This window comes from Tubulanus polymorphus, chromosome 2, assembly GCF_964204645.1.
Source record: "Tubulanus polymorphus chromosome 2, tnTubPoly1.2, whole genome shotgun sequence".
In the NCBI taxonomy this organism is placed as follows: Eukaryota; Metazoa; Nemertea; class Palaeonemertea; order Tubulaniformes; family Tubulanidae; genus Tubulanus; species Tubulanus polymorphus.
The window spans coordinates 23,561,662-23,577,728 of record NC_134026.1 but is presented as its reverse complement, the minus strand read 5'-3'; the positions used below and the strand labels follow the sequence as shown (position 1 = coordinate 23,577,728).

The 16,067-nt window shown below is 34.2% G+C and overlaps 1 protein-coding gene across 1 annotated transcript in view; it reads right to left on the bottom strand.

Moving 5' to 3' along the window:
- Window positions 1-587: 587 nt before the first annotated feature.
- Window positions 588-16,067, bottom strand: part of LOC141899240 (G protein-coupled receptor kinase 3-like) — a 33,659-nt gene continuing 18,179 nt past the window's right edge. Inside the window, exons 6-19 of the mRNA XM_074785422.1 lie at window positions 15,056-15,117; window positions 14,274-14,325; window positions 13,772-13,863; window positions 12,533-12,632; window positions 11,991-12,203; window positions 11,025-11,119; window positions 10,317-10,424; window positions 9,620-9,686; window positions 6,432-6,532; window positions 6,057-6,219; window positions 5,786-5,948; window positions 5,553-5,707; window positions 5,356-5,472; window positions 588-5,273 (exon numbers count right to left, since the gene is read on the bottom strand). Of these exons, the coding sequence (XP_074641523.1) occupies window positions 5,085-5,273; window positions 5,356-5,472; window positions 5,553-5,707; window positions 5,786-5,948; window positions 6,057-6,219; window positions 6,432-6,532; window positions 9,620-9,686; window positions 10,317-10,424; window positions 11,025-11,119; window positions 11,991-12,203; window positions 12,533-12,632; window positions 13,772-13,863; window positions 14,274-14,325; window positions 15,056-15,117 (1,677 nt within the window). The 3' untranslated portion in view covers window positions 588-5,084. The remainder of the gene's footprint in view (window positions 5,274-5,355; window positions 5,473-5,552; window positions 5,708-5,785; window positions 5,949-6,056; window positions 6,220-6,431; window positions 6,533-9,619; window positions 9,687-10,316; window positions 10,425-11,024; window positions 11,120-11,990; window positions 12,204-12,532; window positions 12,633-13,771; window positions 13,864-14,273; window positions 14,326-15,055; window positions 15,118-16,067) is intronic.

Genomic DNA, 16,067 nt, shown 5'->3' with positions numbered 1-16,067 from the left:
TGAATGATGAATGTGAAACGTCATCCAGCGTATCAATTTTACTTTGTTACTTATTAGTATTACGTTTAAATAGTATTATTGTCGGCACGCAAGATTCTGGTCGTCGTCAAATTTCCTGTACCGTACGCGTTTCTGCCTCTCGGCTGGTCAACTAGCAAGCAAAAAGCATTTGAGAACTAGCAATTGGCAACTGGCAATGTCGTCTCAGGGCTACCATAGTACACAACACCGGGAGAATCGACTGATACCGCAGAGCCGGGAATCTGAAGCTAAATAAGTGTATTCCTCCTTTTAAAGTGATTGCAGCATGCCTATTGATTTTTGAAATAAAAGATAAGTAAGACAAACACACAAGTATTTGAAGATGAGTTGTGAGGTTTTAATACATGTATGGCATCTTATAATAGTTTCTTCAATGACAGAAATATGACACAACATATACAATGTACCAAACACAAAATAGTTGTACATACGTACCTAGACAAGATTTATCATTAATTATAATAATAAAAATAATAATCATACCATAATAATCATACCATAATAATAATAATAATAATAATAATAATAATTTTATATCATCACATCATCATTCACATCTTTGATTGATTGTGTAACCTCTTTCATCAAAAACATTATCATAATGTCTTAAAGTATGTTTATTTTATATATCATTTATTATTTAGGAATAATAACATTATACCATCATTTAAATAGTATTTAAAACAAAGATTTCAACAAAAGATCACTAATCACTGACTAATAGAAGTCCCTGAAAGCATATAGATTAAAATGTTAAGATTAAACACGTCATCAATTAATCTTCATTGATCCCTTATGATTATCATAATGGATCAAGAAGATCTAAGACTTTTTTCATTCATTTTATATATTCTTCTATATATGCACCATCTTAAATAGTTTCGGACTAGCCCGCTCTTTTTTCAATATCTATTTTACAAATACATACACGTTGTGTTTGTTGGCTGTACAATGAAAATTGGCCGTGGAACTTCGCACTACACAGCCGTCGTTCTTTTCTTTTTAAGGATACACATTGTAGTAAAAAAATGCCTCTAACAATGAACTATGACTGTCAGGTATCGACATATTCATTATAGCTATATACATGTATATGGTATTTAACTATATACAAAGAATACAGCATGCTTAGTAGTAAACGAGAATTGAAAATCTAGATATAATACCTTATCACAAATGCCCAATAAGAAATAAAATTATGTAAGCAACTTCAATTTTTTAACAATACCCCGCATTTATTATCAGCGGTTTTGAATTTAGCTAAATCTCAATTCAAAAGTTATGGAAAAACATATCATGTTTTCATTTTCAACCTGATTTCCTCCGGATATTTGTCACAATATATTTTGAATCATTTAACATTCTTAATTCTACCATACATCACATTATGATCGTGCAGACGAATTTCGGAAACATTAATAATCACCATCATAAAATTGTATATGGGAGTTGCCATAAAAAGTAACACAGAACACAGATTTCGTCCCACATAATTAGTTTTCAATGTAACAAAATAAATGAAGAAAAAAAAACCACTACAGGTTGACTGACAGTACATCCATTAGGAATGGCTATTTAAGCAGAAACATAACATTCTTTGTAAGAGCTGCATTTCTAGTACATTGTGACATCAATAACAATTGAGGGATTGCTCATTACAACTTGAAAATGATTAAGCTGATTTCTGGCCAAATGAGACATATCACACAGGAGATTTATGAAGAAAACATGCTTGGAGTAATCATTTCACAAATGATTACTCCAAATAGTAAAAGACCGTTTCACTTGCCATACATAATTCAATGGCAGTTGCTGGCACAGATAACCTTGAATACATTTAAGGAATGGGAATTTCAGCAGGCAACATGAAAAAGTAAATACCATTTCGTAAGGGCTACTGTTTATCACCTGTGGGCTGTAATGAGAAAATGAATGTTAGACATTATGTGTGCCGGTAGCGATCAGATCTTTTTAGTTAAATTCTTATAAATCATGTGTGAATTTGCTTGATTCAAATTTCCTCACCAAAACGCACAAACTTTAGACTAGAGAAAGATCCACAACCTGTGACCAATTTTCAAATCAAAATGCCAAAAAGTGCAATTTAGGGTTAGAATTATACCAGTGTATATTATTTTGTATCATTAAGCATCACTTAACAGCATTAGGCCATAAGTTGTACCAGCAACTAAGATTAGCCTAGGTGAGGATTCACTATCCACACTAGAAAAAATAGCAACTTTCATATATTTATATAATCTATTAATTATGTCAACAAGTGCGCATAATCTAGTCTGATCCATGCAGACATTATGAGAAAAAATGGCTGCCAGGGATATGAGATTGAAAACCATTTCATACATTCTGAATCATTTCAATTTTTTTGGAAATTTTTCAGAACAATAATCAAGGCAATGAACAAAAGCGGTTCTCTGTATCATCAGTGCAAATACAAACATGTGCAACAACGTACAACATATCTGCATGCAGGCATTTGTATATCTTCTGCAGGCATCGATGTCCCTTAAGTACTGCATGTACGCCTTTTTTTAACAATTACGCTTCACTATCTGGACTGAAATAGTACAAGGATAACGAAAAACAAATTTAATCATTGTACCTATGACTATCTACATAGACTTATAATGTATATTTTGTTACGAATTTAAAATACTTTTAGTACATCTTTATTATACACACCATAGCCATAAAACGTATCACATATATAAAAATGATAGCAAATCTTTGTCGATAGGAAAACTTATCATGTTGACATCATGTTGGTAATAATTATCATAATAATTAGAATTAGAATCATATTCATAATTAATATTCAACAAGAAATTAACAAATATATCATCATTATGTATTGTTATGCACATGAAAATTACTACTAACAATAAGACTACAGGTTATTCTTGTCACAAAGCATACTCGAGGTCAAATAAATGTTTCATATCAACAAAGAATGACAGCGATTTAGTGTAAAAATCGAAAATTTCATTTGTTCAAAATACTTCCTTCTAGCACAGAAATAAGGCCACACGTAGCAAGTCACCGAAACCATTTTAACTGAACTAAACTTAATAGAAACCTTGCAAGAACTTATCTGTTTAATGTCCTAAGCATCAAAAACGTTATGATGAGATTATGTATAGCGAAGAGTCGGATCAGATTTCTGATGCGCTTCCTGGTATCCAGCAGGAGTTTTTAAATATATCTTGTCTATATATGTATATATATAATATATATATAATTAACATCTACCAAGCCAATTATGTGTTTAATTGACTGTATGTACGTATGTATACAACTACGACTTAGAAACTAATCAACACGTAGAACCAGAAGAACATACAATGTGAACATATGTATACACTCTTTTTCAGGACTATAAATGTAAATTTTGTACAAGAGATCGACAAGTTTTCATGTCATTTGCTAGCCGAACAAAGATTGTGGAGTCTTGTGTCAAACTGTCTGTACCATATCCAAGTGTTGTTTATATACCGGTAGAATTCATTCAGCTAACCATTATCGAAGTCAAGATTTAAATAACATGCAAGCTTACATTTAGGCCAGTGCCTGAGATTTCACTTTTACCGGATAGTCAGGTCTTGGTACAAAAGATTAAATAGAGAACAAGATATCAGCTAATCAGTGTACAATGCATACGTACTAATTTCAAAATGTGTTTTAAAAAGAATTAATGATTTTCCATTTTTATTTTAGACATTTATTCATTGGCTTGCTTGCTTGTTAGAGGCAGTTTGCTAGGCAAGGCTAATGACTCGTATCGGAAAATAAACATTGGACTGAAAAAAATAATTTCCACTGCTTTACAATCCCTAGTAATGCAGGCACCATACCAATTTCGATCAAAAGTCTACACCTCTATTTATATAGAATCTTAATCTTATAATCCATATAAAAACACCAAGTACAATAAATAATTAACTTAACGAAAATAATATCATGTCAACAACTAAGTTTTCATGGCCTGAAAATTCATTGCTGTCAATACAGAATGCTTGGCTCTATGTTACTGGAAACAAACTAACATATGTGGAGCCAGCCCAAATTTAGCAGCCTACAAGTAGTCCGCAGGTTAAGTGTTGTACATGATCCGTATTAGACATCAAGTGTTCTAGTGAAAGACAAAACTAATTCACAACTTTATACATAGATCTTGAAAAATTCAATGTACTGGAGTATAGGCCAACAGTACGAAGCAATACGGAAGACCAGGTAAATATTCGTATACATACACTATATAAATATCAAACCCCAGTCAAACAGTGATGCCAACCTGTTGGAACATGTAGGCATTTATTGCGAAGCATGCACAACTCCTTCGGCAATAAATGCGTAATGATTTTTCAATGCAAATAGTTGAGAGAGGAAAGTTTCTATAAAAAGAGCGCACGCTTGTACTGTCAAATTCCAGGATAAGTAGACATTCCCATTTGTATGCATTGTACGTATGTGTTTATGTGCAACATTAATCCTCCTGTCACACAGACACAAGTTTTCATCTGTACACACCAACAATTTTGTCTATGATATTAATATACACGACTAGATAACACACTTATCATGATAATTCACCGACTTATTTCTGTTTTGTGTCTATGTCGTCTCGATATGCAATGATTGCTGCAACTACAGGTGACGACCAGCGATTAGAGCGCGATCTGTAGTGTGTGTATAGTGTACATCGATGCACTTCATTCCTGGCATATCATTCGTGACTCTTATAGGGCTGCTTGAGACAGTGCAATAGAGAACAGCGACGTAGATTCTCTTCTTGAATTCACGAATGGACATCACCATCACATTTTCACGCACCTAAAAGACAACGATCAGCTCAAGAGCTCTCTATTGTCTAGATGCTGAACTATCATCGAGGTTCCATGCACACATTAGTTGCAATGCTTGTAATAAATACGTAATATGTGTGCACACGTTTGCAGTCAGCGCTCTTGTTGTTGATGTTGTTGTCTTCTATAGATGGCACCACGAACAAGCCATTCACCCAGCTTTTAACTGCCATTACTATTCCGCTGTTCAAGAGGTTGTTTACTATATATTTCGCGATTTAGGGCAGGATTATGTACCAGATCTGCACCATACATCTTACTGGCTTTCTTGTTCATAGTTGCCATAATTTGCGTGGATAGTTTGAATCCATTCATTATTTCATCTTTCCACTGATTTATTAAAACACGGTCCTAAAATATATACATGATCAACATTAAGCAAGTGTTTTTAGCAATGAAATATCCTCTTTTACATATGGTTTTCTTCACTTACTAGAGAGGTGATAGCTATCTTTGTATCATTTTTCAGATTTAGAACAATACAGTTGTCTGTTTTATTGAGCTTTTGGAATTCTGGTGAGATGTCTTTGATATCCAGCATGGAGATCAGCTATAAAACATAATGATCATGATATGTTAGACATAAATGATCATATTTTGAACATAAATCTTTATAAACAAGATACGTACCTCAACACCTTTACTGCGAACTATTTGCCCATCTCTATTCTTGTGATAGAATTCTAATCTATTTGGATATAATTTAAGGTGTTTCTTCTGCCACGTTTGCAAGAATGGACCACCGAGTTTCAGCACCTCACCTTCCACGATACAATCTGTTGGACCTGTCGGAAAATAAGAATTTTTGAATGTAGTATATAAGAGGATTACTAGATACTGTAGAGTATTTTTGATCAACTTACCGACATCTAAGTCATCTATTTTTGGTTTCGCTTTGCGTTTCTGTTCGATTTTATCCGTGTCCTGATTTATCGCTTCGAATACAGTTTCAGCTACCTCCTGCTGCCAGCGCTCCGATACAACCAATGGAAAGTTCTTGTATAATTCCTGATCTGATTCAGTGAGCTACAAAGAGTGAACATTTTTTAACCATATCACCACAGTCTAGAGTTACCATTTGAAACCGGCTTTATCATATAATTGTTGAATCAGATGGTTTTTTTGTTTGCTTACTTTTATGCCCTTTGTATCTTCCTCATCAAATGAGCCGATATCAAATGCATCTGCAGCATTCACTTCACCGCGAGGAGGTATTAGTGGCGGCATGTATTTCTGCAGATATACCTGATTCCAATCGATCCCCTTGAAGAACGAGTGCTCTTTCACCTCTTGGCTCCTGCATATATAAGAAATGCACACCGACTTATAGAACAACACAGAATTCATTATAGTTAACATTCACTGAGAATTGATAATACGAATCACTGAGAATTGATAACTACTAAAATTACCAATTAAAATATGGAATATGCAGACAAACTTTCATTTATTAATACACAGCCCACAAAACCATTCCCTAGAATAATATATATAAACATATATACAAACCCTCGTCCTCTGCATCCTAGACGTTCATCTACATCTCGTTTCAGTAACTGCTCTAACAATGACTTCATCTCCGGTGACATCGAATCAGGAAATTCAACATTCTACAAAATTCATTCACAACGAATCAGTCAAATTACCTTTCTAAATGCACTAGTTCGTATTAATCACGGTAAGAACAATGAAGAGAAAGTATCTATATATCTGTCATTTTGGGTTGCTGAAAAAGAATGCTTTACTACTCAGCAAGACTGCAATTCAATTGTTCTTCAAATAAATGAGAAACGAAATGAAAATGATCAGAAATAAAGGAATTTCATTTTGAAGAAGTCATCTAATTCAACATAATTCCATTCAGCCGCATCAGAGCTGGATCAAACTTACAGTTAAAAATGTTGAAATTAAATTCATAAATTATCTTCATTTGTTATGAAGTGTCAATCGATATCACAAGTTCTCCGTGAACATGACACTCTTGAGACATTATGTCAGAAGAATATCACTACCAAGATATGGGAGCAAATCCAGCACTAAATTCTACCATATTGACTGCTGTTCATGCATGTACAACATAGTCAGGAAAGCCGTCATAAGAAAAAATTGCAAAATAAATCCCATAAATAAAACGCACTCAAAAACACACATACACACATGCCAAAATCGTCCTAATGACCGGTTTGTTATTATAAAATCTATTGCAAAATACCATGCTTTACTTGAGGGGACGTACATCTAAGTGAGAGGCAGGTAAAGATTTTTTAGAGGGAAAATCAAGATCGAATGCAACCACGAATATCAAAGCAGCAATTATTACTGAAATAGTATAAATGGTACCGGTAGTTTTGACGCAATACCTTCAAGGCATGGTACATTGCGACAGAATTTTCTTTGCCTCCAACGGAAGTTTTGCACATGAAATGTGAATGATTTCATTAAGTGTGTATGTGCGTTAGTGTATCGGTATCTACATATCAAAAGCTAATATTCGGATATCAAAATAATGCTGCTTTTAATACTGATACATCACATTACAATAACAACATGATGATGGTAACATTTTGTCACTCTCTCACAAATAGTCAACATTTGTTCATTTCGAATATAGTCTTTGCCCTATTTTTGCATATCATCATTTCTTAATGATTTATGTACTGGTACAGTGAGTAGAAAAATGGTAAATGAACTTGAAATAAGGGTTGACCGTCAGGTAATATCGATGAAAAAGCTGAAATTCAAGACTTTTTTTTACTGCTTACACATACGTTATCTATTCAAATGAAAAATAATAAATGAACAAAAAATGCCAGGCAATACATGATATTAACCCTTTGAAGGAACAAAGTAAAATGCTGAAATTCTTTACAAGCCTGTATGGTAAGATTAACCACTGACCCCTCAAAGGGTTAAATATGTCTAGAAGATACCGGTAGGCTAACTCCAGTTAACAAGAAACGGGTGCAAAATACCAGCCATGCCAGACCGAGCTGATGTTTACTCCTAAAGAAAGTCAATTTTGGGTTCTTAATGTTTGGTCTTTATGCAACCAGTCTTGTAGATACTGCAGTATAGCCTGGACTGAAATAAAATTTCTAATATATACGGTACAACATCACTGCGGTGTTGTCATCGTGTACATGTCTTATTGCTGTGGATGTTGTTGCTGGGAAATACCAATACTGTTGCTGCCAATGGGTTCACAAAATAAACTCCAAATCGAAGGGTTATAACAAGCAAACACATTTATCACGATTTTGAATATAGTTATAATATATCATTCTTGTTCGCCATGCAGTGTTCTAATTCCTTTACGCGAAAGTCATTCTAAACTATTTGATGAATAGTTCTTTTTCTCTCGAGTCAGACTGGCAATTCAGTATCTACAAAACATATCCCGCTATAAATGCAGCTACCATAATCTAGAAGTCTGAGCAAAACATTGTCTAATAGGATATTTTGCGCGAATGCCAACTTCATTTTTTTCTACAATTTATGGTAAAAATGTTTCTAGCGAGTTGATCAATCTCAGCTAGTGTCAAAGTGCTGCTCCACTAATCTTCCAGTCAAGATATAACTGGATGTAGACACATCGAGAAATGAAAGATAGAGAATTAGACAGATGGAGAGAGTATTTTTTTCGTCCATGGCTTGGAAAACAGCCTGCGCAAACAAGAATGAATATATTGAAACTGTACACATTGGACAAACAGATGTCATTCATCTCTAAAACCTAATCACAAGGTCAGATTACGACAGAGGCAAAGCTGGTAGTAGTTATAGTAGTAGTAGTAGTAGTAGTAGTAGTAGTAGTAGTAGTAGTAGTAGTTGTAGTAGTACTCGCATGATGATAATGATGTTACTTATACCTACCTGACCAATGTCCTAAATTTCAGAAATAAAATGAAGAAAAAAATTCATCAAAATCCTTCCTATGCATCTCAAAAATGACTGGAGGAAAAATTTGTGCTTTAAATTGCATTCATTCCCAAAGATGTGAAGACATACATACACGAGCTAGAGGCGATAAATAGATATTTCTAGAAAATTTGATAAGAAGATACTAGATAAGCTTTGAAACAAGAACTGCTAGTTCCAATAATGTGTTCAACATGTTGCATAAATTAACGCACTTTCACACCAATTGATACTATATACAATTAATGAGTGAAATTCCAATATTCAAATGAGTGCTTCGTTTAAATTGTCATTAGTGATCTACCAGATCTCAAACAGAACATTCAACTCATTAAAGCTCAGAAGTGATGACAAACTTACAAAGTAGCTCCGCAATCCCTATCTGAACCTTGATCATTTACGTCTAATGATCGTCAGCGCAGAAAAGTTCATTGATCATAGGTAATTTCTACGCCATAAAATTTTCAAACACGTGTTCAAAGCGAATATGAAGAATGATGAGTTTGAGTGTGAAGGAGTAAATTCAGTCAAACAGTATGAGGACTGTTTGTTACTATCACACACACACGTGAGTTATTTCGTTAGACCGGCCGATCACATTCAAGTGATCGAAGTTAAAGGTTACAGCAATGATTAGCCTGTTCACCCTGCCTAGCCCATTCCATGAGTAGACATTCGCATACGAAAGCCATCAGCTTTTTTAGTTCATGCATTATCCCAGCTTCCGAAACTGACGCAGCATTTTTGACACAGATCGCTCTATTCTATTTAGCACTCACCATAGTCATTGTCATCCGATCAATTTCATGTTTATCTTTTGTCTTATGCTGTCGAAATGGACTGTGACTAAAAGACAATATAAACCTCTAATGTTATAGATGTACATGTACGATGTTATACATGTAACACCAGATCATTTTTAGTTATTTAGGCCCGTAGCATCCACTTCAGCTAATGGTCTATCAACGTTTAGAAGTAATTCTCTTAAAATCTTTTCATGACTTAGCCTGGCCACTCACATTATCTATAATAAAAAACTGGTACTTAACAAGGAGTGTGACTGTCTTGTTATACATGTAAGAATGCACTAAGACAACAAGCTTTAATGTAATTGCTTCATTAATTTTATCAACTCTATTGATTTTCACGCACTTTCATAGAGTGAATTGATGATAGTTTTAAAAATCTGGAAAGCGAATTAAGCATTTTGCGCACGCGGATCAAACACCGAGCTCAAAATGAAATTCTAAGTTGTTGGACCTTATTAACCTAAGGATTAAACATCATGATCGAAATAACTCTGAACATTTTAATGAATTCAGGTATAACTGGCTAGTCATTTACATAGTCAAGTATAATTTGAAAAAGAATGCTTATAATCAACTGCAAGGAAGAAATTTCCTCCAACACTGCAGTGTTACCCAAGTATGATTGAATTACGTATGATTCGTAGATAATCACTTGACCAGTACATACCCTTTCAATAATTTGTACAACATGCATCCAAACGAAAACCAATCTGCACTTGAATCGTAAGCTGTACCTTTAGACAGAACCTCCGGGGCCATATATCCATGAGTTCCACTGAAATACATTTTTTTTAAAAAGCAATGATTTTTTTATAAGGAGATACATTGGTCACTGTGTAGAGCTATAAAAACTTAATTCAGGGTTTGTACTATTCGCTATGATTTTCAATACCTTGCCCAGGGTCAAATATCCAAATTTCCATAGCTATTAAATGAGCTATAAACTTATAGTCGCAAAATCAGAATTGAAAGTTAATAGAAATGAATCCTAGTTCTACAGTACTAAAACCCCAAGAATATATTATCTAAACTAAATTTCTAAAATTCCATAGCTTTTTGATAGCGTCTAAAACTTCATGACTGTTCCAAGCTTTGATAAAATAATAACTAATTTCCATAACTTTTCCAGGATTTTCAAGACTAGAACGAACGCTATTAATTCAATACCCTTTGGAGAGAATATGTAGAGGGTGTTGCCCTGTACGTGAATCAGAGAGTACAGATTATGTATGAGAGAAATATCAGTTGCAATGCTTCACAGGACATGATGATGCAATAAAACATAATCTCTTCAGACAGAACCCAAATAACCTAACAGGTACTTCTTATATGCAGATGATTTTGAGTATATATAATAATACTTGAATATACATACACGCTTGCATGTGGTTTTTTCTTGGAGAAATCACAGGCCAAACCGAGGTCAGATATTCTCACGTGACCATTTTCATCCAATAATATATTTGCAGGCTGAAAGCAAAGTAGTGACGGTCTTGATCAATGATTACAAGTTAATATAACTAAACCAGCACGTTTCAAACAAATACAATGGACAAATATCGATTCAAAACATCAAAGGAATTTAAGTAATGATTTCATATTTCGAAATCAAATGAGTTATGAAATGATGCAAGCATGAATAATCCCCCAATAATTATATTGACATTTCATCCAGTCTATCTTCGATATCTCAGTCCATGTAGTTCTAACTTCTGCATAGGTAAGTTGGGTTATCACAAATGTATCAAACAAATATCAATGTATCATAGATATCATTGAAATTTCTATAGAAAATAAGTGCATTACTATTAGTTGAAAATCTATTCCCAGTGGCTTTTGTAAATAAGATACGCTCACATCCCAAATCAACATGCCGCGGTATCACAATGAATTGACTCATACTGTTCGTGCTTCGTGGTGATTTTTGCTCTTGTTTTTATCGCCTTTTGCGTACAGGTGATCAAAGAATAATTCACGAAAGGGTGGAAACATGGCTAATTTTCCGTTCAATAGGGAGATACACTTGACAGTAGTAATTACTCATCAATTCGCTTTTAAATTTAACTGTGAGCATATCATTTTATTCTCACGAGACGTTTTACCTAACGATTCCTATCCTGTGTAAAGGTAGAGCAAATTCTAAGTAAGAATGAGCAAATTCTCAAATGTAATCCTAAATGCGCTGGGTGCTTTTTTGATTGATTGGTGAGATCAAATTGTCGATGCTAATGTGGTTTAAATACTGGGTTTTTGTGTGAGTAGGGTACACCTACTTATCTAGAGGATAATGTTACGGTTACCAAGAAAATTAAAGTTTACCATCAATCCATAATCGGCTTACCTTTAAATCTCTATATACTACAAATCTATTGTGCATGTGCTCCAGTCCGAGAATGACTTCAGCAGCATAAAATCGCACTTCTTTCTCAGAGAATACTCCATGTTGTGATAAATGATAGTGTAAATCACCACCATTCATTAAATCCAAGATGAAACACAGTTTTTCTGGTGTTTGAAATGCATAAGTCATACACACTATAAATGGGCTTCCTTCCTACAATGGTAAATGTCACAGAATGAACTTTTCAAGAAAATAATTACTAATTACCTCCCATGTTTTGACACTAAATATGGCTATCTATCATATTCTATGTCAACATCCGCTGCAGAAAGATGACTAGGAGCCCGATCAGCAGTTGTGCATAGAATATTAGCAAATAAACTTATTCTGAATCCAGTCACACTTGACCCATAAAAGAAAACTTGAATAATTGATGTCGCCGATCTTCAGAAGGTATCTGTTCAAGACATGGTGACGTCACGCTCAGTTCTTATAAGATTTGCAAAAGATTTTTTGTTGAGATTTTTCTCTCAGATACTCACTCCTGTACTGACTAATGACAGCATTATCCTTTCATTCAATGCTAACGTTTCACCGCCTTTCATTTTAATTCGCTTCTTGTCTAAACATTTCATTGCATACCTGAAAAAAAAAAGGAATGAGATGCAAGATTCTGAAATTTTCACATTTTTTCAACTTTTTTTTCGTATTTCTTTATACCAAACAAAACAGGACTTTTTCATATTTTGGCATATGAAAAAACAGAATTTTTCACACTAAATTTTACAAAAAAGAACATATATCTATCGTGATTTCTTCATTTTTTGAAAATATCTTTGCAGAAATTTTCACATTTTTCACACAAAAATTTCTTTCCAGAAATATTCGCGTTTTTCACATTTCTTCACATGTATCTCATCCACAAATGATCAATTCAATCCTGTATTCAGCGTATGGAATGTAGCTGGTTGAATAGATCTTCATGAGTTATAAGTAATTTGTAACCACACCTGTATTATCATTCATAATTAATCTACATTCTATGGTGTAATTATGACATTTTTTGCTTCCTATCGAGATATAATGCCGTGATTGTAAATGGCAACATCTTATGTTCATCCGATTAACACAAAGCAATCAATGATAAACTACTGCATTATAATGAGCCGAAATAAAAATGTCAATTTCAAGCTTTTTTCTTCAGATAACTGTATATGTAGAAATGAATAATTCGATTAACTACGACTGACACAGCATCAAAAACAAAGTACTACTGATTATTCCCATCTGCAACGCAAGACTTTATGTAGACCTAAAAAATTACGAATCGACAAAACGCAATTCATCAACGCCAGCGCATTAATTCGATTACAGATCGAGGTGTGAATCGTCTAGTCCCTACTTCAATTTCTGACAACGCATTTGTTAATTTAACTTGGCTTTCTCAAGTGAGCTATTTTCAGTTTAATGATTCGACGTTCCCATCGGGTGCTCAAATGCCATGCAATTCCGATTGCTAAAAATGGTAATTCAGAAGGAGCGTTGCCACAGGTGATGTTTTCTAACGGTAAACTTCAGCTCGTACGCACGCAATTCAGAAACCGAATAAGGTGTAAAATCTCTTCATACAGAATCTTTTAAATCATACGAATGTATACAATATTGCTGTCAAGTAATGAAGAAAAAAACATTTCCAAAATTTTCGCCTAGTTGTTCTTCTCACTACTCAAAGAGTTACAAAATTTTCTTCAAAGTGTTATGTAATGTTGTTGTATGCTTACATTTTGCCCGTATCAGCTTTTCGACAGCCGTATACCTCTCCAAAGCCACCTCGACCAATTATTCGATGTACACTGAAGTCATTCATGGTTAACTGGAAATTGAGACGAGTAATTCACAATTATGAACAGAACTGTTCTGTAAAAAATTAGAAATCACTGTTCAGTAAAAAATAAAAAATCACATGTAAAGAGCAATGGAAGGGGGAGATGAGTAAAGGTATATGGCACGATATGGACTCTGACGGATAGTCAACACGATAGAGGAATCTGCAAATATACAACAGGATGAGGTGAACTCATTTCCACCAGTGTCACTTTCTCTGAGTAGACGTCCCTGATGACATGTAGTCACTTACTTTCAGGATATACACCGATTAGTAACCTCGCTTAGAAATGCTCCTGGGAGAATCTATTGAGCACGCAAACATCATCAAACTGACAATAAATCAATACCAATTGGCAAGCTGTCGATAAATACCAAAGTGAAATACGAAAAACTTACTTGGATATTAAGTTCTAAATTTTTCCATTGACAAAATCTTGTGTATTTCTCACTGAAAGAGACAAATATAATCTTCAATTGATAATTTCAGATATCACAAACTATTTATTTTGAACACTGTTAACTCATGCACTGGAAAAGGTCCAACTGAACAGTATTACACTTCCTGATGAAAGCAGTTTTAATGTGAAATCGTGATGTTCTCAAAAATTATCCGTGGACATATTATGGGAGATACTCTGACATTTCATGCCTCCAACAATGACTACGGAAATAAGGAATTAAGGGGTCTATTGTTATTGAAATTCAGCAATGTGGATAAGAAAATGATGATTTCAGTCATGATGAAATTGACTCAGTGGTGTCCACACATTCATCATGACAGAATTATTCTTCATAGATAACAGTGGACAGTGACATCAGCAGCAGCAACAACGCTGTTGTTATGATGTTATTGATCTAGTGTTTTAATGTCAGTCAGACAGCTACCCTGATAGCAGCTTAAGCAACACTAGTGGAGACACAACTCTTGTCAAATATTTATAGAGCTATAATCTCAGACATAATAGATGGCAAATATCAAAAGTTTGAATTGTATACCGGTAGGTCCTAGTATAGGAAACAACTGGTAGGAAAATGTTATTTTCAGAAATAGGAAAGGCATGCTTCTATGAGGTGATCTTTCATACCATAGTGACAAACTTGCTCATAAGGGAAATAGGGTGATGGATGTCTTATATTAAGCTCATCAATGATAAGGCACGATGGTGCGAACCACTTACCTATCTAACCATTTTTCAAATATATGGCCCCTTAATGAATTTTTGATTTCTTCGATATATGGCTGAAATGATTTAAAAGAGTACCGAATATATAATTGAAGTAAATTCAATACTATTATTGTGCATATGTAGTACATGCACAAATGAATTTTTCTGTGGGAATTGGCTGTATGGTGACTGAAGGATAACTGTAGGGATACAGATGATGATAAGAATAAAATCCACAAATCCCGATGAACTGATACAACATGTCTTTATCGAAATGCAAGCGCGATTATCGCTACCCAAATAATGTGGATATATCGTATTCTAGTGAATATGCTTTCGACACAGTAGACTTCATAAGTATAGATTTTATAGTGATTCTTTGTACAACACGCGCTGAAAGCCTTAGAGCACAATTTTCGCCTAATTTTCATCTCTGTGTAACATTGGTCGCCTGATTGTGTCACGCTATTACCATATTACGGACAACCATTACATAAACTAGTCCCAATGGCCAGCGAGATCGAGCATTTCACGACATTAATGAAATTTGTACGTATATATATTGTATACTATAGTAGAGATTGAACAGATAGCCACGTTGAGCATTTATGTTTCTTAGAAGATTGCAAAATTCAAATAACCGGTAAACATATGAATGGGAATGACTTTTTTCAACTAGATTGCACTACAAGCAATTCCTGTTATCAAACAATATTGGTAAAAATTTGAATGGAGTAAGTTATGTATTAGATCAATATATCAATGAAATAACTGCATTATGTACGGTTTAGTTAGGCCTATGAGATATTTCCATAGAATTTAGCAAGAGCACTATCGCTCCGATGGTATATCGATAAACAATGGGCAAAGCGGGCATCCCAACTTACTTAAGCTGCACAGAGATGTGACAAAAAACTGTTAATTTATGGGTATACAGACACTGGATTGGAAACGACAAAACACACGCTAGTTGTCGTGATACCCGAACTGATTTAAAAATGATGGCGTGCAACAACTGACTCAG